At 36.2% G+C, this 25,263-nt stretch overlaps 1 protein-coding gene and 1 non-coding gene across 2 annotated transcripts in view; one reads left to right on the top strand and one right to left on the bottom strand.

Annotated features, from left to right (window-relative positions):
• CATSPERB (cation channel sperm associated auxiliary subunit beta) overlaps window positions 1–6,168 on the bottom strand; it is a 188,590-nt gene extending 182,422 nt beyond the window's left edge. Inside the window, exons 1-3 of the mRNA XM_037835252.1 lie at window positions 6,090–6,168; window positions 2,216–2,304; window positions 187–327 (exon numbers count right to left, since the gene is read on the bottom strand). Coding sequence (XP_037691180.1) covers window positions 187–327; window positions 2,216–2,304; window positions 6,090–6,168 — 309 coding nt within the window. The remainder of the gene's footprint in view (window positions 1–186; window positions 328–2,215; window positions 2,305–6,089) is intronic.
• On the top strand, window positions 5,828–5,934 carry LOC119533533. Its single transcript, XR_005216662.1, has one exon. It is a non-coding gene; the product is annotated as a U6 spliceosomal RNA (small nuclear RNA).
• Window positions 6,169–25,263: the final 19,095 nt, after the last annotated feature.

Genomic DNA, 25,263 nt, shown 5'->3' with positions numbered 1-25,263 from the left:
TGTATATTTTTTCTTGTCTCTCACTTTACTTAAAACGTATATGACTTTAAGCAAAACAATGTGTTGTTGGGTTTAAAACATATATAGGTATAATATTACTGAACTAGCTACTTGAAGAGAACATATCCTATAAGGGAGAGTATGCTTCTTGTTAATATATCACAAAATAAAATAAAATGTAATTACCAAAGTTAAATTAAAGTGGAAGATACCAGTATATGTACTATTTATGATTTCTAAACTGGGAGCAAGTCCTCCTGATGTGAACACGCTGAGAATTTCTTTTGAAGAAATCTCACTTTCAGTTTGGAAAAAACACTGGATTTTCTATAGGAGAGAGGAAAAAAAAAAACAAATAATGACAATTTAGTGGAGAGAAGCATATTCCATTAAACAAAAAGTGAGGAGAAATCATGAAAAGCAGATGGTGCCTGAGACTGATATTTTTAGTAATTCCAGTTTATAGCTAGGAAAGAAATCTATTTTAAAAAGTATACATTCAAACTCAGTAACATATTATGCTAGTGTTACAATGACTTTCAAATCAATCATTATAATAATCTTTTCTGTCAAAGAAATAGGAACAAAGTTATGTTTAATAAACAGAATCAAAACCATGTGCTATTACATGTAGAAATTCCCATTCTATTAAAATTATTTTGTATCTAAGGAAAAAAAGGAAGCAGATGTATAAAGCAAAACTTATTTTACTGCATTTTATTAGATGTTTTCCAGTTTCGAGAAGGTATGTGAGAATGCAATAATCATAAATGGTGATCTTTACTGAAATCCAACATGAGCCAGATACTAAGTGCTTTATTTCATTTAGTACTCCAAGTGACTAAGATCACTTTGGGCAACTTATCTCTGTGAGCTTCAGTTTCCCTACCTATAAAATGGAGAAACATATTCCATCAAAAAATATTTACTTATGATGAATTATGCAGTGTTATAGGTGCTAGGGATACAGGAGTGAACAAAGTAGACAGAAATTACCCACCCTTGTGGAACTTACATTCTAATGGGGTTGCCAGAGAGACTGGATGAATGGATTGGTAGACAGATGCATGGACAGATGGATGGACACATAAAACAAGTAAAATAAGTATAGAATAAATTATAAGAGTAAAGTAGGGAAGGGAGATAGGAAATACAGGGGTTTGGGAGGGGAACTGTGATTTTTAATCGAGATTTAGGGAAAAATAATAATACTTATCTCACAAAAGATTAAATGTGAAGATTAAATGTCATACTGAAGATAAAGCACCTTGAACAATGCCTGATATATATATATAAACACTTAATAAATGTTAGTTGTTATTACTACTATTACCACCCTTTTTAAGAGGATAAAACTGAAGGTCAGAGATATTAGGTAACCTACCCCAGGACACACATTCATAAATGGCAGGACCAAGATTTGACCCCAGCTGTGTAGATCTGTCTTTCTCCAAAGCCCAGTCCTTTTCCATTATAAACATAACATATTATCAGAAAAAATGATTATGACTAAAAAGGCATACACTTTACAATAGCTGTAAATTTAAAAATAAATATATATTTGACATATTAAGAAGGTACCAGAGATTAAGTCAAAGCAGATTTTGGGGTGAATTTATTTAACCTCACAGGGTGTTTTTCTTTGTTTTTCTTATATTTATTCTCTATTTTTAGACATGCTGTGCATTTTAATTTACTTTTTGTCAGCATTTGTTGAGTGGCTATCTTAATAGGACTTTTAATTTTATTTTGTTGGTGCATTTTTTTAAAAGTCTCCATAATTTGATTCAAATGAATCAAATCATCCCTTACCCAAAGTGACAATTCCCATGTGGTATTTGTTATAAAAGGAAAAGACTCTCGAGGTCATGTGAGGTAACTTTCTCTAGCAAGCCACATCTGTCAAACGTCAAAAGGACAAATCAGTTCCATAAAAAATAAAGATAGTTATAGACAATCTTAAAAAAAATGAGGGAGAAGGGTAGCATTTTTTTAAAACAAAGCAAAACACTGAGGATACTCGATGGCACAGTGAAATATTTCACCTGATCTTAGTGGACATGGAATACAAAAGGTTATAATTTATATAGAATTTCTCCTCTCCACGTCTGAAGATAGTAGAAGGACTGTGAGAAGAGTACTGATCTATTGATTTTACACAGGGTCTTAAAAGGAATATGAAGTGTCAGTGATACATACTATTATGGGACCTTACCAAGTTATCTGAGGAAAGGTACAACTTGATTATTTCATTCTTTTGGAGGGACCCTTGGCTGGAACAAGCAAAGTGTGTCTCCAGATCACCTAAATAATTAAAAAATACACATTTTAGGTCACCAATAGAAGAATTTCCATTAGTAAGACCCATATTTTAAAAACTGACAAAGTATTTTTAAAAGAATAAGAATTATAATCATAAAGCTTAAATTCACTTTACATAAAATTCAAATCTTCCACTTCTTTTCTTTTTAAAGCTACAATATCAGGACACTAAAAAGGAAGGTTTAGGTGAAGCACTAAAATAAAATATACCACATGCCAGACCATGATGTGAAACTTTCAGAGGTGGCCAAAAACCTGTTGTTGACTCTTAAACTCCTCACCCTTAGTGAGGGTCCGGAGTTGGAGACTGGAAAGATAGTTTGTGTTTTGTTGGGGAGCTCTGGATATGATGGTAATTCCTCCCCTCAGGCGTGTGGGTTGGGACAGCGGGAGGAGTCCTCTCCTTACCTGAGTCTTAGGAGAGCTACGAAATGTAACGTGTATCCCCTACAGTTTGGGGCACAAACTCATACTCCTTGGAATATCTACAGGGTGAGAGATGGTGGAGAGCACAGGAGACGCTCTGACAGAAAGGAGGTGGCTATGTCGGCAGACCTGCACAACTGAAGTTTGCTGGGGCGAAACATGTATGAATGCTTCCTGTGTCCAGCTGCAAACTACTTGTGAGAAAAAACTAACAGAGTCATCTAGGGTCCTGTCCCCAAAGGTCTCTCCAAATGGCATCTAGATCTCAGTAGAAACAATTCGAAAGCATAGATGGATTTTCAGAAGCTGAGGAAAGAATAAATGAGGGGGGATAGAGAAGCTTTTGCCCTGATTAGAAGAACTACAGATGCAAGATCTCCAGTAATGTAATGGGAGAAGGAAGCGTCTCTGAAGGACGCTTGCAAGTGCCCAGGAGATTGAGAGTCAGCTTTACACATATGCTGAATCCAGAGAGTGGATATGCCATTCCCTCTACGTCTCTCTCCCAGCTCTAAGTTCAGAGCCAGAAGGGTTGAAACCCACAGTTAGCAAGATGGTAAGAAAGAACCTAAGCACTAGGTTGGGAAGATGGAAAAGCAGATCTTAACCCTTCTTCCCTAAATGCATGCTTTCCACATGCCCAAAAAGGAAGAAGGGAAGAAGCTTCAGTTATAAAACAAAAGTTTGGGCAGTTCTATGGGCTTGGACATTTTATTACAATTAAAATGTGAGACTGTGTTTTATAATTTGAAATTACAAGAGAAATAATTGAATTGTCTAAATGTAACCAAAAAAGTCATGGGACCTGCCCAAATTACGCATCCAGAAACAGAGGAATAACCAGCCCCACAGAGAAATTGGGATTTAAATGGGAAGTAAAACAAAATATACTTTATAATTGCATATTATATATACTGTTTGCATAACTTAACAGTTTCCATGCTGTTCTTAACTTACTATAAGTAAACATACCTGTGCTAGTATCACAAATATGATTTAAAATTTGTCTCAAGAGATACAATGTTAAATAGTTTTCAAAGTATTCTCAACCTACACATTCACTTTGCCCATATCTGAAAATTCTATCAGACCCTTTTTTAAAGCTATTATTTGATTAAATTCAAAATCACTTCTCTGCTTAAAAATCTTCACTGATACCCCTTTGCCTATGAATAACCTCTTTAAATGGGAAAGAAGCTAAGCAGGAAATGAACTCTTTTAAATAATACACTTTGGAGCAGACATGTCTCACATATCACTACACTTAATTCCTGCAATACCTTGTGCCATATGTATTACTGTCCCCTCTTTAAAGAAGAGGGAACCAGGACTCAGGAAGATGAAGTTACTGCTCAAGGGTAACACAACTAACAATCAGTAAATTTAGATTGGATCCAAGTTGCTTTTGTTTCTAAGGGCCACCCTCTCTTTATTCTGCCAGACAATCTTTAAGTGGCCAAGCTACTCTTTCAAACTCCCCTCACACAACCTATATTCCAGCAACTCTGGAATATTCATGTGGTTCTCTCTATTTCCATTCTCTGCCTCAAATTTTAACACATTTTAAGGTCTGGTTCAAATAGTGCCTTCTCTCTGAAGCTTTTTCTAATTCTTGTTTCATAGCTAAGCTAATCAGTTTATGCTCTGCATTTTGAGATAATTTTATGAATTATGTACTCATCAACAGGCCCCACTGAACCTGAATTGTGAAGATAGAGCCAGGGAAAAACACATGAGATATTGTGCAGCAAGACAGAGAAGCAACTCCCAACCTCCACACCTACCCAAATGGATCTCTTTGCCCAGAAATTCTCAAATTATAGAATTTGCTAGATTCTATTTTAATAATGAAATGCAAAAAAAAAACTACTTTTTTTGAGCCTCTAAAGGAAAGATGTCCCAGAGAAGTTACATCTTCAAGAGTATATGATTTGTCGAAATGGTACAAGTGTAAACACTGATGAAATGTTTGGTCTGACTAGAATAAGAAAACCACTCTGGGACAAATTTACAGAAATATCACAATATATAAAATTTGTTCACTTCTGTATTCATAGTCACACAATTAGAGCAATGAAGTTGAAGCCAGAAGCACCGAAAGTGCTGAAGGACATCTTAGGTAAGGCTTGATGGAGGGTGACCATGAACATCCTTTGTAGCTAGCAATAATTTTGCTTGTAAATCATGGCAAAGTACTTAAAAATTTTGTCCAACTTAAGGATGAGTTGTGGGTTTTTTCCATTACCAAAAAAAAAGGAGGGGGGGGGATAAACATTAAAAACCAGAGTTCCAAATTTCCTGACCTTTTTGAAGATGACAAATGGCTCCCTGGAATATGCGGGCTGGCAGATATTTTCAAAAAAATAAATCGGGATTTAATCTGTCCTTTCTAATTGAAGTTGACATTTAATATGAAATTAATTCCTGTTTTAAAAATGTAGGCTATGGAGCGAACATTTTGAATATAGACAGTTTGACTATAGACATGTTTCCATTATGTGATTTTGTTGCCAGAAATTTCATAAAATGCCATCTATAAAAGCCCTCATATTTGCACACTTTAAAATTTGGAAACAGAATTTTACTACCTGATCTAAATGTTCCAAATGAAGTTTCAGTGGGGTTTGAAACCGGTTGTTTAAAATGGAAAAAATGCAATTGGTTGACATACAAGAAGATGTAAACTTACCAAAAATTTTCAATAAAAATCTTTACAAAATTGATAGATGGGATTGAAAATGAGTACCATTATTTATTTAATTAAGCCAACAGGCACTTCTTCCATTTAGATATGCATATTTTTGTGAAGCACATTTTTAATATAATAGTCAAAGTAAAACAGAAAAATACATTGAATTTAGAACTAGATATTCAAATTTCTACCATGCAATGTTTGAATTCAAAATTTTTAAAAAATAAATGAATCACATTGTTTAATAACAATTTTTAAAATTAGAATAAAGTTTTATAATGTTAATAAGTATACTTTACAATGATTAAAAATACTATTTCATTCTTTTAAATCCCTCTTAATTCCTATTTCTTCTTAGGTTTATAAGATACACAATATATTAGTATAGTGCTCGCTTTGGCAGCACATATACTAAAATTAGAACGATACAGAGAAGATTAGCATAGCTCCTGCGCAAGGATGACATGCAAGTTCTTGAAGTGTCTCATATTAAACAAACAAACAAAATTATATATATGCATATATATATTAGTATAAATATTGGGGAAGCAAGTTCAATGTTTTTTTTTTCTGATGGAGTGCATGACCAAAAAAGACTGATGCCCTGATGTAAACTACCATGATGAGAGTCTGAGAGTCTGAAACTTACCTTTATTATATATTATTCCTGATGAAAAATCAAACATATCCAAAAGCAAAATCACAACATACAAAAGTAGCAATTCCATCTGTTGGAAGAAATAAGAATTATTTCCATTCAATTATTCTGAACATATTTTTGAGGTTTTTTTGCTATAAGCAACTACAAAGTATTAAAGAAATCATCCCTTCAAAATATTTTTCCCATTATGTGACAAGAGCAGACAGCATAATAGCTGACCAAGCTCTACATTCACTCCCTAATTGGTATTAATATTTATAAATAAATTATTGCAAACTAGAAAAATAGCTGTGGCTCAGGTTTTCTCTATGTAGATAACTGATGGAAAGGTATGATTGACTATACAAGCTGCATAACACAGAATCTGGCTTGATAAAGACTCTGAGGATGGTACTGTTGTAACTAGATCTAATATTTCACTGCATTGCTTTTGGGGGAGACAATCCACATGCATTCTGAGCACTACTTCATGTTCTGTCTGGTTATGCCAAGACTGTAAGGCGCTGACTAACATTTATCCATGCCTTTTATCAGGGTTGTGTTTGCAGCAAGCAACCTTGAGGGATAAAGAAATGTAACCCCCCACGCCCAGCAAAAGCAGGCTTGTTTCCGTGGTGAATCTCCCAAGGTCACTCTTCCTTTCCTGAAAATGCAGCCCACTACATGTTTGGGCATCCATAATGAATGTTGTCTCCATTTACTTGGGGGGTGTTGTCTCCATGTATGGGGAACTGGACTGAGCATCATGCTGACACGCTGGCTATGGTTTTGCTGTGAGTAATGAAGTCCTTTGTTTCTAATCCAGGAGCCTTATGTCTTTTGCCAGCATCAAAAAAACAGTAACAGACCAATATGTCAGCTTGTAAGTAAAATCTCAGATCCTGTGTGGTTCTTGACAATTGTCTTGTGAATTAAATTTAACTGATTTTTTCCTCCCTCAAAAATGGCTTGCTAGGAATAAGAACACTTGTTCATTGTTGGTGGGAATATTAAAATGGTACAGCTGCTGTGAAAGAGGGTTTGGCAGTTCCTTTAGAAAGGTAGGTATAGAATTACCATATGACCTGGCAATCCCACTTCTAGGTATATAACCAAAAGGATTTAAAGCAGGGATTCAAACAGATATTTGTACACGATGAAACCAAAAGCTGGAAAAGATCAATAAAATTGATAAAACTCTAGCCAGGCTACCAAGGAAAAAAGAGAGAAATCACAGATTACTAATATCAGAAATTAAAGAGGGACCATCACTACTGATCCCACAGATATTAAAAGGATAATAAAGGACTATTATCCACAACTCTATGCCAACAAATTTGATAACTTAGGTGAAATGCACAATTCCATGAAAGGCACTATCCACTAAAACTCACACAAGGAGAACTAGATTAATTGAATAGGCCTATATCTATTAAAGAAATCAAACCAACAATTAATAATCTTCCAAACTAGACAAAACCAACCCAAAAGGTTTTAATGGTGAATTCTACCAAGCATTTAAAGAAGAATGATACTAATTATCTATAATCTTTTCCAGACAGTAGAAGCAGAGAATAACTCCTAACTAATTTTATGAGGTCAGCAGTACCTTAAAACCAAAACTGGACAAAGACATTACAAGAAAGAAAAATTACAGACCAATGTCTCTCATGAATACAGATGCAAAAATCCTCAACAAAATATTAAACTGAATTCAACAATGTATAAAAAAATTATATGTTATGACCAAGTGGGATTTATTATATGTATGCAACACTGGCTCGACATTCAACTATCAATTAATGCAATCTATCACATCAAAAGGCTAAAGAAGAAAAATGCTATGATCATATAAATAGATACAGAAAAAGCATTTGACAATATCCAACACTGATTCATGATTTAAAAATAAAAATTTCCAGCAAACTAGGAGTAAAGAGGAACTTTCTCGACTTGATAAGAAAACACCTACAAAAAACCTACACCAACATCACACATAATGGTGAGAAACTGATGCTTTCCTCCCAAGCCTGGGAATGAGACAAGGATGCCCTATTACCACTCCTATTCAACATCATACCAAAAGTCCTTGCTAATGCAATTAACCCAAGAAAAGGAAATAAAAGGTATACATATTGGGAGGGAAGAAATAAAACTGTCTTCATCCCCAGATGATATGCCTACTTAGAAAATTACCAGGAATTGACCAAAAAAACCCATCTGGAACTAATAAAGTGATTATAGCAAGGTTGCAAGAAAACAATGTTAATATACTAAATTAATTGCTTTCCTATATATGATCCATGAACAATTTGAATTTGAACTTACAAACAAAACACCACTTACATTAGTGCCAAAAAATGAAATACTTAGGTATAAATCTAACAAAATATGTACAGATTTATATGAGGAAAACTACAACCCTGATGAAAGAAATCAAAACAGATCTAAAAAAACGGAGAGCTATTCCATGCATGGAAGGAAGTTTGAATATTGTTAAGATATCAGTTCTTCCCAACTTGATACATAGATCCAACACAACCTCAACCAAAATCACAGCCAGTTATTTTGTGAATATCAACAAATAACAGCAAGTAATAACAGCAAGTTATTTTGTAGATATCAACAAATCAATTCTAAAGTTTATATGGAAAGGCAAAAGACCCAGAATAGTCAACACAATACTGAAGAACAAAGTCAGAGGACTGACACTGCCCAACCTTGAAACTTACAATAAAGCTATGGGGATCAAGACAGTGTGGTATTGGTGAGGAAAAAGACAAGAAGATCAATGGAATAGGATAGAGAGTCTGGAAACAGAACCACACAAATACAATCAACTGATCTTTGACAAAGAGCAAAGGCAATTCAGTGGAGAAAGGATAGTCTTTTTAATAAATGGTGCTGGAATAACTGGACATCTACATGCAAAAAGAGAGAGAGAGAGAGAGAGAGAGAGAGAGCATCTAGAGGTCACAACAAATTAACTCAAAATGGATCATACACCTAAATGCAAATTTCAAAGCTATATAACTTTTTGAGTATAACATAAAAGAAAATCTAAAGTGACCTTGGGTTTGGCAATGACTTCTTAGATACAACTCCAAAAGCATGAAAGAAAACACTGATAAGTTCGACTTCATTAAAATAAAAACTTCTGCTTTGCAAAAACACTGGTAAGAGAAGGAAGAAATAAGCTGCAGATGGGGAGGAAATAATTGCAAAGCACATATCTGATAAAGGATTTGTATCCAAAATACACTAAAAACTCTTAGAACTCAACAATCAGAAAACAACCCAATTAAAAAATGAGCAAAAAAACTGAATAGATACTTCACAAAAGAAGATATAAAAATGGCAAATAAATACGTGAAAAGTTCTCAACATCATATGTAGGTAGAGAATTTTAAATTAAAAACAATGAAATACCACCACACACTTACTAGAACGACTAAAATCTAAAGTACTGACAAGACTATAATGCTAGCAAGAGTGTGGAGCAACAGGAGCTCTCACTTTTTGGTGGAAATGCAAAATAGTACAGTCTGGCAGTTTCTTACAAAACTAAACATAGGCTTATCATACAATCCAGCAGTCACACTCCTAGATGCTTCCCCAAAGGAATTGAAAACTTCTATTCACACAAAAACCTGTACATGAATGTTTCTAGCAGCTTTATTCATAATTGCCAAAAACTGGAAGCAAACAAGATACCCCTTAATAGGTGTTCTAGTTTGCTAATGCTGCTGGAATGCAAAACACCAGAGATGGATTGGCTTTTATAAAAGGAGGTTTATTTCGTTACACAGTTACAGTCTTAAGGCCATAAAGTGTCCAAGGTAACACATCAACAATCGGATACCTTCACTGGAGGATGGCCAATGGTGTCCGGAAAACCTCTGTTAGCTGGGAAGGCACGTGGCTGGCGTCTGCTCCAGAGTTCTGGTTTCAAAATGGCTTTCTCCCAAGATGTTCCTCTCTAGGCTGCAGTTCCTCAAAAATGTCACTCTCAGTTGCACTTGGGGTATTTGTCCTCTCTCAGCTTCTCCAGAGCAAGAGTCTGCTTTCAATGGCCATCTTCAAACTCTCTCTCATCTGCAGCAATTGTGCTTTCTTCAAAGTGTCTCTCTTGGCTGTAACTCCTCTTCAAAATGTCACTCACAGCTGCACTGAGTTCCCTTTGTCCATCAGCTCATTTATATGGCTCCAGTAACTCAACTTAGACCCACCCTGAATGGGCGGAGAAACACCTCCATGGAAATTATCCAATCAGAGTCATCACCCACAGCTGGGTGGGGCACATTCCAAAGAAACACTCAAAGAATTCTAATCTAATCAGCACTGATAATGCCTGCCCACACAAGATTACATCAAAGATAATGGCATTTGGGGGACACAATACATTCAAACTGGCACAATAGGTGAATGGAAAACAAACAGTGGCACATCCATACAATGGAATATTATTCAGCAATAAAAATAAATGAGCTACCAAGCCACAATAGGACATGGAGGAACCTGAATTGCATATTGCTATGTGAAAGAAGCCAGTCTGAAGGGCTAAATACCATATGAGTTCAACTATATGACATTCTGGAAAAGGAAAAACTAGAGACAGAAAAAAGATCAGTGGTTGCTATGGATTCAGGGGGAGGGAGGACAGATGAATGGAACATGGGATTATTAGGGCATGATAATGTAATGGTAGATACATACAGCATGCATTTGTGAAAACCCATTTAACTGTACAACATAAAGAATGAATCCTAACGTAAACTATAGGCTTTAATTACCAATAATATATCAATATTGGTTCATCAGTTCTAATAAATGTACCTCACTAATACAAGATATTAATAATAGGGGAAACTGGGGGATGGGAGAGTATATGGGAATTCTCTGCACTTTTCTATGCAATTTTTCTGTAAACCTATAACTGTTCTAAAAGCAAAGTGTATTATTAAAAGCATATTTTAAAGTAAATGATATGAGACATACCAAAGCCATTATGTGCATTTTTTCCAAAGATGATTTACTCTCTGCTTCTCAATCCATTTAACATCCTTGTCAATCAGCAAGTATTTCTGATTGCTAAAATCTTCAGTCTTGAAGTATAAAGCACAAAATAAAGATATAAGTAGTTCAACATGTTAATGTGTTTCCTTCAGTTTAACAGCTAAATTTGGAAAACAGTGCCCATGTAGTATTTTAATGTATTACTTTCGTAAACATTCAAATTAAATGATAGCACCGTTATTAGAACCTGTCAATTTTTCTCCTCCCTGAAAATCTGACTTAAATATAGTACACTTCAGTTCTCCAGTTTGAATGACCTACTATTAAGTCATCCTCAAAGTTGTTCCAATTCAATTCTCTGAAATACAAGATCTCTGATGTCATTCAAATGGATTTGATTGTATCTACCTTTGACCAATGAAGTAAAAACTTACTTTGAAAGGCTTTAAAATGCCTTCAGGAAGGAAAGGGAACCAAAAGAGCATAATTCAAGGGAAAGGCAGCCAAGGAGCTAAGGCTTTGCTAATAGCTCCATATCTCCTTATTACTAGTAACTCAGCATTTATATTTTTAAAATTTATAGATGGAATGTGCTTTAGAGTTAAGATACGAGACATTAAGTAACATGTTCAAAGTCCGCTACTAGCTAGTGACAGGTTTGGGCTTAGAACCAAGGTCTCTGAGTCAAAGGATCTAGTCAACATAGTCCAAAGATCATGCCACAAAAAATTTTAAGAACTCAAAGAAATTAAGTACACGATTAGATTTGACATCACCAAAACTGCTAAATTTGTCTACAATTTTTCTGCTCCACACATAGATAGCCTCATTCTTCCGATTTTTCCTTCAATATGACAACTTCTCCCAATTTAGTACTGCCTTTTTTCAACAGTGATCTCATGGTTAGAGATAAAGGCACAGACTTTGCCTGAGTCCCAATCCTCGCACTGCCATTCAGATGTTCAATCATATCTGGGCATTTTCTTTCCTCTGGCACCAAATAAACATTGAGGCTTGCCCCAAAGAGACAACACATCCCCTCCCCACCTGGTTCATTTGCAGTTATTCTATTAACAAGGAATAGTGATTACATTATAAATTCATACTATAGCAGGGTGCTTATTTTAATATTTCTTACTGTTATAGTCTCCTAATGGGATGCCCGACTAGTTATGCCTTTCCTTTTTACATTTTCCCAAGTTTCTTTCATATAGACTGAAAAAAGAAGACCCAAAATGAGAAGCCCGAGTTTTCACAGTTTACTGGTATAGCAGTCCACTCAACTTTGGTAACAGCCAATCACTGCTACCGAGAACAGAAGCATGCTTAGAAAATCTGAAGGATCAGCAGTTGGAACTTGCAGTTAACTGTCTCCTTCACAGCACCACAAGTCTTTTTCTTTATAAATCATGAGAGGTTCCTACTATGTTGAAATAACCAATGTTTATATTTTGGTAAATACCATTTGTCCTTTTACTTTGCAAAATATGTATATTTTTATAAAAATGAACTCATGTGCATTCTGTTTTGTAACCTGCTTTTACACTTCATATATTGTGAGCATCTTTCAAGGTCATTACGAGGTCTTCTACATAATTTTTATTGGTTTATTCTATTGTATGGCTAAGCCAAAATTTATTTAATCCTCTGTTGGACATTTTGACTATTTACATCTTTTCACAGTTATAAACACTTCACTAAAAAAAAATCAGTGAGAGGTGAAGTTTCTCCAAACCTACCAACTTTAATATAACAATCATCTAGGAAGGCTCAGAAACCTACTTGTGACTACCTATAAAATGCTTCATCATGTGATTATTGAGTGCCTAAGAAAAAATGTGTATGATGAAAGGTAATGCCAACTTATGTGCAAAGAGAAAGCAATCTATCTAAGAGAGCTTCATAATTGTCTTGAAGGAAGAGTGGGACTTAAAAAAAATAGAGAAAATCTTATTGACAGGGGAAACAAGTAAAGTAAATATGCAATGTAGGAATGAGCTGTGTATGTATGGGAAACCAAAAGACTGAATGAGATGCTAATCTGTTCTCCATATTCATCACTTGTATGAATGTCTCTGTGGTTGTATGGACTCACTCAGGCTGCTAGTGAGCCAAGACTGAAACTTTCTGACTTAATTCAGTGCACTGACTACTCATAATTTTTTTATAGTGATAATAATAAAACCTGTTTTATACTCATGTTTTCTTTCAGAAATCCCTTCACATGGCCAGGTAAAACCTGCTTTACATTCATGCCATGAAAGATATCTGGTGTCTGAATTTAATCTGTTCCTAGAAGAGTTGGGATAAAAAGACCTTTCTCTCACTTTTTCTGGTGACTTTGTTCTGAGGAAGAAAGTTACTCTTCAACCTAAAAATAATGTGCAGAACTCAGTAAAATATCTCTCCTACTAAACTGAGAACCAGAGGCTCTTTTGTCTTACCCTTGTTTCCCACTAGAGAAAGTGATGAAGCAAGTTGTTTTTGGTTTCTGCAGCACCACTATGATAAGCTGTTTCCCCACACTACATCAAAGTATAAATGCCTAAGCAAAGTTAAAGGTACACATGGAAAGCCCCAAAGAAAATGATGAAGCAGGTGAAATTTGTGTTCTTTTTCCCCAGCACCCCCTTTGTTTTCCCTCCCTTATTTGCCCCCACCTGATGCTTCATCTCCTAGTTTGAGGAGTTTCTTCCTTCCCTCTAAGAGTAAATGATCTGCTTTCAGTCAGTTACTGATGAATTATACTTGGATGCAAATGAGGACCAGGAGTACTCCTATAGTAGATCGTTTATCTGTAATACTGGAATGAAAGATGTTCTTCCTTCTGAGGAACAAGTCAGGTATTGGGTATCTTGTTAGGAGGTTTGGGGACAAAGGAGGGGGGCTGATTGGAAGAAGGATGACTTTGATGTTTTTGTAATTTTTTCTGACTACAAAAATGCTTATTATGCCAAACTTGAAAAATACAAACAAGTATAGAGAAATTACCTATAAATTACAACCAGATATAACCACCATTGGCATTTTGACATAATACTTGAATTTGTTCTCTAAGTGTTTATATATTACATGGAAGATCCTTCTGAACATAACTTCACATCCTGCTTTCAGTCACTATTACTCTGACCATGTTTTCATGTAATTCAAGGGTATTTACAAAAGTTTTCACAGTTACATAATGTATCCAAAATAACTATACAAAATTATTTAAAGATAAGGTATTCAGCTTTTTCCAGTGTTTCCCTATTTTGAATAATGTTGCAATGAATGATTCTGAATAAAAAACTTTCCTTACATGTTTTATATTTCCTTAGGATATGAACATGTTTAAGACTCTTGACACCTATTAGAATATCCAACATTAAGAATTAGGAATAATCTGTAATAATTTGATAGGGATAAAAGTACCTCATTGTTTTAATTTTTTGACTAATGGTTAAGATTGAACATTTAAAAATATGCTTGTTGGCTATTTTTCTTCTATGAATTGTCTTGGCATGTTTTTGACTGTTTTTCTACTAGAATTTTAGTATTTACCTTGTGAAATGGTAAAACAATCTTTGCAATATTGGTTGTAAATATTTAACTCAATTTTTCATTTGATCTAGTATATGATGGTTTTTGGCATACAGAAATTCAAATCTGTGTACAATCAAATTTATTAGTATTTTCCTTTCTGGTTATTTCCATCCCCACTACAGGCATCTTTTCTCACCCTTTTTATGTGAGAAAACTTAGAGACTCAAAAAGTTCAAAACATAAAATAATGATATTTTGATCGTCTCAGATTAGAATCACTCCAAGTTTTTAACTTTTTATTATTGGATATTTCAGACACTGGTAAATGTAAGGAGAATCATACAATACACTGCTTTGTATCCATCACCTAGCTTCAATCTAGTTTCATCTATATTTCACCCATTGTCCTTCCACCTCATGGATTATTGGGAAGAAATCTCAGACATCTGTATAAATTTCAGTAGGTATTTCAAATGACTTTCTTTAAAAATAAATGAGAGGAGGGTGGGGCAAGATGGCAGAGTGGTGAGGTGTGGAATTTAGTCTCTCCTCTTGGGCAGCTGGTAGTTAGCCAGGAACTGTATGAAACAGCATTCTTGGGGTCTCCAGTGACCAGTCACACATCTTACACAAGTCTGGATTGGGTGGAAAAGCTGAAATCACAGCAAAATTTGTAAGTCCCCCTGAACATGGGTCTAGTGCCCCTCCCTGCCCAGACTCCATGGACTGTTTTACAGTAGGCTCCCTGCAAGGGGAAAAAAAACCAATCTGCTGGGAGCAAGAAGGGGGGCTCAACCCAGCCTCAACTGCAGAATTAATCAACAAATTAATTAAATTTTTGAATTGGAGGTGCTAGACAGAGAAGGGCTGGACTCCAGGTAAGGGGGGCACATAGAAGCCAGCACCCATTACCTGGCTCCAAAAAGGCTTGGGTTATTTTTATTTTTATTTTTTTTCCTACATTTTGTCCCTTCTCTTTTCTCTGACTCCTCTGTTTACACTTCAATAGGCCCTGGGCAAGGGTGGAATTAAGGCTATTGGAGAGTAATTATCCAGATAATAGCCCAAAACTCATCTTTAAATACTCTATACTGAAACAGTGACAAAACTTCCTCGCTCCAGAAAGGCTTTCCTTAAAAAGGGACATCTTTTGTTGTTGTTGTTGTTGTTGCTGTTGTTGTTGTTGTTTCTTTCTTTCTTTTTAAAATAACTATTGTAAGTAGCTCTTTACAGAAAGTTCAGATATTTGAAAGAGCTGAGATAGGTCTGACACACAAAGCAACAAACCTAGTGGGAAAGGCAATTCCCTAAAGGGCATAACTTCCCCAAGAAAAGAGGGGCGTGGTCCAGCTCAACTGGCAGCCCTCCTTCAAAGAACTCAGACCCTGGGTGAAGGTGAAAACATCTTTGGTCAGCCATGCCCGTCACAGAGACCCAGTCTGCAGAGAAATAAAGAGAAATAAAGGCACCACATCTCTTTACACTACTGGGGAGCTGCGGGCTGACAAGTGCCACCTGCTGGATGGCATAGGAAAAGCACAGAGACTAGAGGCTTCACAGGAGGGTCTGACAAACTGTGGGGTCTCATTCTCAGGGAAACTCCATACCCTCCTCCTGAGACCTGGGCCTATCCGGACTGGGAAAACCTGATTGGGGTCAAACATATATGAAGATACCTTCTCACAAAAAGGTTACATAGAGGCAGGACAAGAAACAGAAAAACAAGATGTAAAAAACCCTGACCAACTAAATAGAAGCTAAGTTACAGGCCTAGAAAAAGTTGAACTGAACAACAAAGGCTAGAGAGCAAAGCCAACCAATAAGAAAACCCTAGGCAAAAGAGTGAAAATGAGCTCCAGAATAAACTAATCAAGAAAGTCAGATGCCTAGACAGCTTAAGATAATGAGCCATACTAGGAAACATGAAAATACAGACCAGCTAAAGGAACAAACTAATAGTTCAACTGAGATACAGGAGTTGAGACAACTAATTAAAGATATTCAAATATATCTCGTAAATCAATTCAAGGAACTGAGGGAAGATATGGCAAAAGAGGTGAAGGTTATAAAGAAGACACTGGATGACCATTAAAAAGAATTCATAAACTTGAAAAAACAAATGGCAGAACTTATGGGAATGAATGGGACAATGGAGGAGATGAAAAACACAATGGAGGGATAAAATAGTAGATTTGAACAGGCAGAAGAAAGGATCAGCAAACTGGAAAATAAGACATTTGAATGCATACACACAAAAGAACAGATGGTGAAAAGAATGGAAAAAATATGAGCAGGGTCTTAGGGAGCTGAGTGACAACATGAAGCACATGAATATATGTATTATGGTTATCCCAGAAGGAGAAGAGAGGGGAAAAGGGGCAGAAAGAATAATATAAGAAATATTCACTGAAAATGTCCCAACTCTTATGAAAGAAAGAAAATTACAGATTCAAGAAGTACACCATACCCTAAACAGAATAGATCCCAATAGACCTACTCCAACATACTTACTGATCAGATTGTCCAATGTCAAAGACAGAATTCTGAAAGCAGCAAGATAAAAGTAATATATCACATACAAGGGAAGCTCAATAAGACTATATACAGATTTCTCCACAGAAACAATGGAGGTGAGAAGACAGTAGTATTACATATTTAAGATATTGAAAGAGAAAAACCACCAACCAAGAATTCTATCTCCAGCAAAACTGTCCTTCAAAAATGAGGGAGAGATTAAAATATCTTCAGACAAACAGACACTGAGAGAGTAATACTAAAGGGGGTGCTACAGGCTGATACGAAAAGACAAGAGAGGGGTTTTGGAGAAAAGTGTAGAAATGAAGATTTTCAGGAAGGGTAAAAGGAGAGAGAGGGAAAAAATAAGACATGATATATAAAATCCAAAAGACAAAATGGTAGAAGAAAGTACTGCCATTATAGTAATAACAGTAAATGTTAATGGATTAAACTCCCCAATAAAAAGAAAAAGACATAGACTGGCAGAATGGATTAGAAAACAGGACCCATCTATATGTTGTCTATGAGAAACTCACTTTAGACACAAAGACAAAAATAGGCTGAAAGTGAAAGGTTGGAAAAAGATATTTCATGCAAAAAACAACCATAAAAAGCGGGAGTAGCTATATTAATATCAGACAAATTAGACTTCAAAAGTAAAGCAATTAAAAGAGACAAATATGGACATTATATATTAATAAAAGGGTCAATTCATCAAGAAAACATAACAATCAAAAATATTTATGCACCAAACCAGAGTGCCCCCAAATTCATGAGGCAAACACTGAGAACACTGAAAGGAGAAGTAGATACCTCTACAATGATAGTTAGAGACTTCAATACACTGCTCTCATAAATGGATAGAACATCTAGACAGAGGATCAACAAGGAAACAGATGTTGAATTATATGATAAATGAACTAGATTGACATTTATAGAACACTATGCCCCACAACAGCAGGATAAGCTTTTTTTCTCAAGTGTTCATGGAAAATTCTCCAGGATAGACCACATATTGGGTCACAAAGCAAGTCTCAACAAATTAAAAAATACTGTTATTATACAAAACACTTACTTAGATCATAATGGAATGAAGTTGGAAATAAATAACAGGCAGAAGGTCATAAAATTCACAAATATATGGAGGGTAAACAACACACTCTTAGAAAACCAGTGGGTAAAGGAAGAAATTACAAGAGAAATTAGTAAATACCTCAAACAAATGACAGTATACAACATATCAAAACTTCTGGGAAAAAGACAAAAAATAATAATAAAACCTATGGGATGCATCAAAGGTGGTGCTGAAGGGGAAATTTATTGCCCTAAATGCCTACACTAAAAGAGAAGAGAGAGCAAAAATTGAGGAATTAACTGTTCACCTCGAGGAACTAGAGAAAGAACAGCAAACTAACCCCAAAGCAAACATAAGAAAAAAAAATAACAAAGATTAGAGCAGAAATCAATGAAACTGAGAACAGGAAAACAATAGAGAGACTCAACACAACTTGAAGTTGGTTTTTTGAGAAAATCAATAAAATTGATGGACCCCTAGTGAGGTTAATAAAAAAAGAGAAAACAAGAGCAGATGCAAATAAATACAATCAAAAATGGTAAAGGAGACATAACTATCAACACTGCAGAAATAAAGGAGGTAATGAGAAGATACTATGAGCAACTATATGCTAAAAAACTTGACAACTTAGACCAAATGGACAACTTCCTAGAAAAGCATAATCAACCAACATTGACTTGAGAAGAAATAGATGACCTCAACAAACCAATCACAAGTAAAGAGATTGAGTCAGTCATCAAAAAGCTTCCAAAAAAAGGAAAGCCCAGGAGAAGATGGCTTCATATGTGAATTCTACCAAGCATTCCAGAAAGAATTAGTACCAATCCTGCTCAAACTCTTCCAAAATATTGAAGAGGAGGGAATGCTACCTAACTCATTCTATGAAGCCAACATCAACCTAATACCAAAATCAGACAAAGACACTAAAAAAAAAAGAAAATTATAGACCCATCTCTTTAATAGATGCAAAAATCCCCAACAAAATACTCACAAATAGAATCCAGCAGCATATTAAAAGAATTATACATCACGACCAGGTGGGATTTATTCCAGGTATGCAAGGTTGGTTCAATACAAGAAAATCAGTTAATGTAATACACCACATCAATAAATCAAAGTGGAAGAACCACATGATCATCTTGATTGATGCAGAAAAGGCATTTGACAAAATTCAACATCCTTTCTTGATGAAAACATTTCAAAGGATAGGAATAGAAGGGAACTTTCTGAATATGATAAAGGCAATATATGAAAAACTCACAGCCAACATCATACTCAACAGGGAAAGACTGAAAAACATTCCCCCTAAGATCAGGAACAAGACAGGGATGCCCACTACTATCATTGTTATTCAACATTGTGCTGAAAGTTCTAGCTAGAGCAATTAGGCAAGAAAAAGAAATAAAAAGCATCCAAATTGGAGAGGAAGAAGTAAAACTTTCACTGTTTGCAGATGACTTGATTCTATATGTAGAAAATCCAGAAAAATCTACAGCAAAGCTACAGGAACCAGTCAATGGATACAGCAAAGTGGCAAGCTACAAGATTAACATGAAAAAAATCTGTAGTGTTTCTATACACAAGTAATGCGCAACAAGAGGAGGAAATCAAGAAAAAATTCCATTTATGATAGCAACCAAAAGAATCAAGTATTTAGGAATAAACTTAACAAAGGCCACAAAAGATCTATAGAGAGAAAACTACAAGAAACTGCTAAGAGAAATAGAACAGGACTTAAAAAAAAATGGAAGAACAAACTAAGTTCATGGATTGGAAGACTAAATATGGTTAAGATGGCAATTCTACCTAAACTGATCTATAGATTCAATGCAATACCTATTAAAATCCCAACAACTTACTTTGCAGAAATAGCAAAAAAAAAAAAAAAAAAAAAAAAAAAAAAAGAAATAACCAAATAACCAAACTTATTTCAAAGGCAAGGTGCCCCAAACAGCCACAAATATCTTGAGAAAGAGAAATGAAGTGGAAGGCCTTACACTACCTGACTTTGAAACATATTACAAAGCCACTGTGGTCAAAACAGCATGGGACTGGCATAAGGATAGATACACCGACCAATGGAATCAAATTGAGTTTTCTGAAATAGACCCTCGCATCTACAGGCAATTGATTTTTCATAAGGCAGTCATGGCAAAGCAACTGGGACAGAACAGCCTATTCAATAAATGGTGTTTGGAGAACTGGATATTCATTTCCAAAAGAATGAAAGAGGACTCCTACCTTACACCTTATACAAAAACTAACTCAAAATGGATCAAAGACATAAACATTAGCACCAAGACCATAAGACTCTTAGAAGAAAATGCAGGGCAATATTTTAAAGATCATGTGATAGGAGGTGGTTTCCTAGACCTTATACCCAAAGTGCAAGCAACCAAAGAACAAATAGACAAATGGAATCTCCTTAAAATTAAACACTTTTGTATATCAAAGGACTCTGTCAGAAAAGTAAAAAGGCAGCCTACACAATAGGAGACAATATTTGGAAACCACATATCAGATAAGGGTTTAATATCCCGAATATATAAAGTGATCCTACAACTCAACATAAAGACAAACAACCCAATTAAAAATTGTGCAAAAGACATGGACAGACACTTTTCTGAAGAGGAAATACAAATGGCTCAAAAACATATGAAAAATGCTCAACTTCACTGGCTATTAAGGAAATGAAAACCAAAACCACAATGAAATATCATCTCACACCTACCAGAATGGCCATTATCCAAAAAACAGAAAATTACAAGTGCTAGAGAGGATGTGGAAAAAGAGACACACTTATTCACTGTTGGTGGGAATGCATAATGGTGCAATCACTCTGGAAGACTGTCTGGCGGTTCCTCAGGAAGCTAAGTATAGATTTGCCATATGACCCAGCTATTCCATTGCTAGGTATATACTCAGAGGAACTGAAAGCTAAGACATGAATGGACATTTGTAAACTGATGTTTATTGTGGAATTATTCACTACTGCCAAGAGATGGAAACAGTTCAAATGTCCACCAACATACAAGTGGATATACAAAATGTGGTACATACACACGATAGAATATTACACAGCTGTAAGACAGAATAAAGACATGGAAATATAGTAATGTGGATGAACCTTGAGGACATTATGTTGAGTGAAGTTAGCCAGAAACAAAAGGACAAATACTGTATGGTCTCACTAATATGAACTAACATTAGTGAGCAAACTTTGAGACTTTAAAGCTGACAACACAGGCTGTCAGGAGATAGAAAGAGGGCAGAGATCAGGCATTTGATGCTGAAGGACTACTGAATGTTCAGCAGGATTGATTGTATAAATCCAGAAATAGATCACATAATACTATGAGATGGTAGCACAATATTGTTAGTACACTGAACAAAGATGTCTGTGAGTAAAGCTGAAAGAGGTGGGATAGGGGCATGTAGGACACCAGAGGTAAAGATAGCCAATAAAGACTGGGATTGTATAACTTAGCGAAGACTGTAATGGCCAATGATTGTGTACTTACAAATATAAATGTAAAAATATAATGTGTATAAATGTACAAATATAAAAATATTTTTACATGTGGGAGAACAAATGACGGTCAATCATGCAGTGTTGAAAAACAGATGATATTGGGTAAAAAAAAATACAATCAAAGCAAACTGGAGTCTATGGTCAACAACAACCTTGTAATATGCTTCCATTAAATGTAACAAAGGCAATATACCAAAGCTAAATGTGTATGAGAGGGGGATACAAGGGAGGGATATGGGATTCTTGGTAGTGGTGTTGTTGTCTGACCTTACTATTATATTGTATTGTAGGATATTTTATTTTTCTTTTTATTATCTTTTTAATTATTCATTTAAAAAAACTTTTTTGTCATAGTAATCAATATGTTCAATTGCTGACTGTGGTGATAAATGCACAACTGTATGATGATACCATGAACAACTGATTGTACACTGTGCATAATTATATGGTATGTGAATATATCTCTATAAAATTATAGGAAAAATACAAATAGGGATAAAGGTGCTGGAGAAAACATGGAGAGAGGGATGTACCTGTTTACTGTTGGTGAGGAGGCAGAATGGTATAGCCTTTCTGGAGGACAATGTGGTGGTTCCACAAGAAGCTAAGTATGTGGGTGCCATAAGGTCCTGCAACCCCATCATGAGGTATATGCTTGGAAGATTTGAGAGTAGAGACATGAATGGACATTTGCACACTGGTGTTTATGGAGATAATATTCATGATTTGCAATGAGTGGAGGTGGCCTAAGGGTATACTGACTGAGGAACAGAATGGTGAATTGTGGTGTATGCATACAATGGAATATTGAGGAATTACAAGAAGGAGTGAAGCTGTGAGACATGCAACGAGGTGAATGGAACCTGTGGACAGCATTTTGAGTGAAGTACACCAGGAACAATGGTGAATACTATAATGCCTCACCAATATGGACTAACTACAATGTGTAAACTCAGAATTGAATCTTAGAGAAGAGCTTATCAGGGGAACAATTATAGTAAGGATCTCTAGATTGTAAGCTTTTATAGCAGTCACTTATATTCCTGAATTGTAATGGCTATCTCAAAATTCTGAGATGCTGATTCCCTTGTGTATAACCCGATAAATCTCTGAAACTTTGGGTGTCTGTGTGACACCTGAAACTCAGAGCTAGAGCTTGGAAGACATGAATGTCAGTATTAGCACATATAGCAACTGTTAAAAAAGCTGAAAAAGAGTCCAGACTTCAATTAGAGATATGAATGAAGCAGATCTGGTTAGGACTAGGGCAAATCAGGCCAAAGGGTAAAGGTTGATACTGTGTTTTAAAACTTCAACTTCCATGTGAAACCAAGGGAAGAGATGTTTATTTGGTGCAGGATTTTATATGTTATGTGAAATAGTGATACATGCTAAAGTAATCTGGGCAAAGAATAAAAATATATATGCAGGGGTCCCATGGGGAGCTGGAGGAAAATGCAGAAGTGTTAGACTTCCTCACCTGGATTGTTGCTGATGTTCTCACAAATATTGAGGACTTGCAGTCTGATGTACAGAGCCTTCTATCATGGTGCTTGCCTTTATGGAGCTCATTACTGCAAAGGAGAGGCTAAACCTCCTTACAATTGTGCCTAAGAGTCTCCCCCTGAATATCTCTTTGTTGCTCAGATGTGGCCCTCTCTCTCTAGCTAGGCCAGCTTGACAGGTTAACTCGCTGCCCTCCTAGCTACATGGGACCTGACTTCCAGGGGTGTGAATCTCCCTTGCAATGCAGGATATGACTCCTGGGGATGAATCTGGACCCAGCACCATGGGATTGGGAATATCTTCTTGACCAAAAGGGGGATCTGTAATGAAATGAGATAAAAGTTTCACTGGCTGAGAGATTTCAAATGGAGTTGAGAGGTCACTTTGGTGGACATTCTTACACATTATATAGATAAACCATTTTAGGTTTTAATGCATTGGAATAGCTAGAAGTAAATACCTGAAACTATCAAACTCTAACCCAGTAGCCTTGACTCTTGAAGATGATTGAATAGCAATGTAGCTTACATGGGGTGACAGTGTGATTGTGAAAACTTTGTGGATTGCATTCCCTTTACCCAGTGTATGGATGGATGACTAGAAGAAAAGTGTGCCAGTCTGAATGTATTATGTCCCCCCAAATGCCATTATCTTTGATGTAATCTTGTGTGGGCAGACCTATCAGTGTTAATTAGATTGTAATTCTTTGAGTGTTTCCATGGAGATGCACCCCACCCAACTGTGGGTGATGACTCTGATTGGATAATTTCCATGGAGGTGTTGGCCCACCCATTCAGGGTAGGTCTGAATTAAATTACTGGAGCAGTATATAAGATCAGACAGAAGGAGCAAGTTGCTACAGCCAAGAGGGACACTTTGAAGAAAGCACAGGAGCTGCAGATGAGAGACAGTTTGAAGACGGCCGTTGAAAGCAGACTCTTGCTCCAGAGAAGCTGAGAGAGGACAAATATCCCAATGCAACTAAGAGTGACATTTTTGAGGAACTGCAGCCTAGAGAGGAATGTCCTGGGAGAAAGCCATTTTGAAACCAGAACTTTGGAGCAGACGCCAGCCACGTGCCTTCCCAGCTAACAGAGGTTTTCCAGACACCATCGGCCATCCTCCAGCAAAGGTACCCAATTGCTGATATGTTACCTTGGACACTTTATGGCCTTCAGACTGTAACTTTGTAACCAAATAAACCCCCTTTATAAAAGCCAATCCATCTCTGGTGTTTTGCATTCCGGCAGCATTAGCAAACCAGAACAGGGGTTATTGCTGTTACAGGGTTAGGAGACTTCAGAAAACAGTTCCTTATTTTTAAGCCAAGATTTCAATTTCCTTGGACCCTCCTAAGCTTGAAGCTGCCTCTGCCACAGCTCCCAAATCCCTGCTGCATTCTGGCAGCATTAGCAAACTAGAACAAAAGGGGACAAAAACTAAATGAAAAATAGGGTGGTGTTCTAGTTTGCTAATGCTGCCACAATGCAAAACACCAGAGATGGATTGGCTTTTATAAAAGGGGGTTTATTTGGTTACACAGTTACAGTCTCAAGGCCATAAAGTGTCCAATGTAACAAATCAACAATCAGGTGCCTTCACTGGAGGATGGCTGATGGTGTCCGGAAAACCTCTGTTAGCTGGGAAGGCACGTGGTTAGCATTTGCTCCAAAGTTCTGGTTTCAAAATGGCTTTCTCCAGGACATTCCTCTCTAGGCTGTAGTTCCTCAAAAATGTCACTCTTAGTTGCATTGGGATATTTGTCCTCTCTCAGCTTCTCTGGAGCAAGAGTCTGCTTTCAATGGCCATCTTCAAACTGTCTCTCATCTGCACCTCCTTCTTTAAAGCGTCCCTCTTGGCTGTAGCTCCTCTTCAAAACATCACTCACAGCTGCACTGAGTTCCCTCTGCCCATCAGCTCATTTATATAGCTCCACTGATCAAGGCCCACCCTAAATGGGTGGGGCCACACCTCCATGGAAATATCCAGATCCATCACCCACAGCTGGGTGGGGC

This window comes from Choloepus didactylus, chromosome 4 (genome assembly GCF_015220235.1).
Source record: "Choloepus didactylus isolate mChoDid1 chromosome 4, mChoDid1.pri, whole genome shotgun sequence".
In the NCBI taxonomy this organism is placed as follows: Eukaryota; Metazoa; Chordata; class Mammalia; order Pilosa; family Megalonychidae; genus Choloepus; species Choloepus didactylus.
Note: the sequence above shows the minus strand (reverse complement) of the source record. Positions and strands in the feature narration are given on the sequence as shown.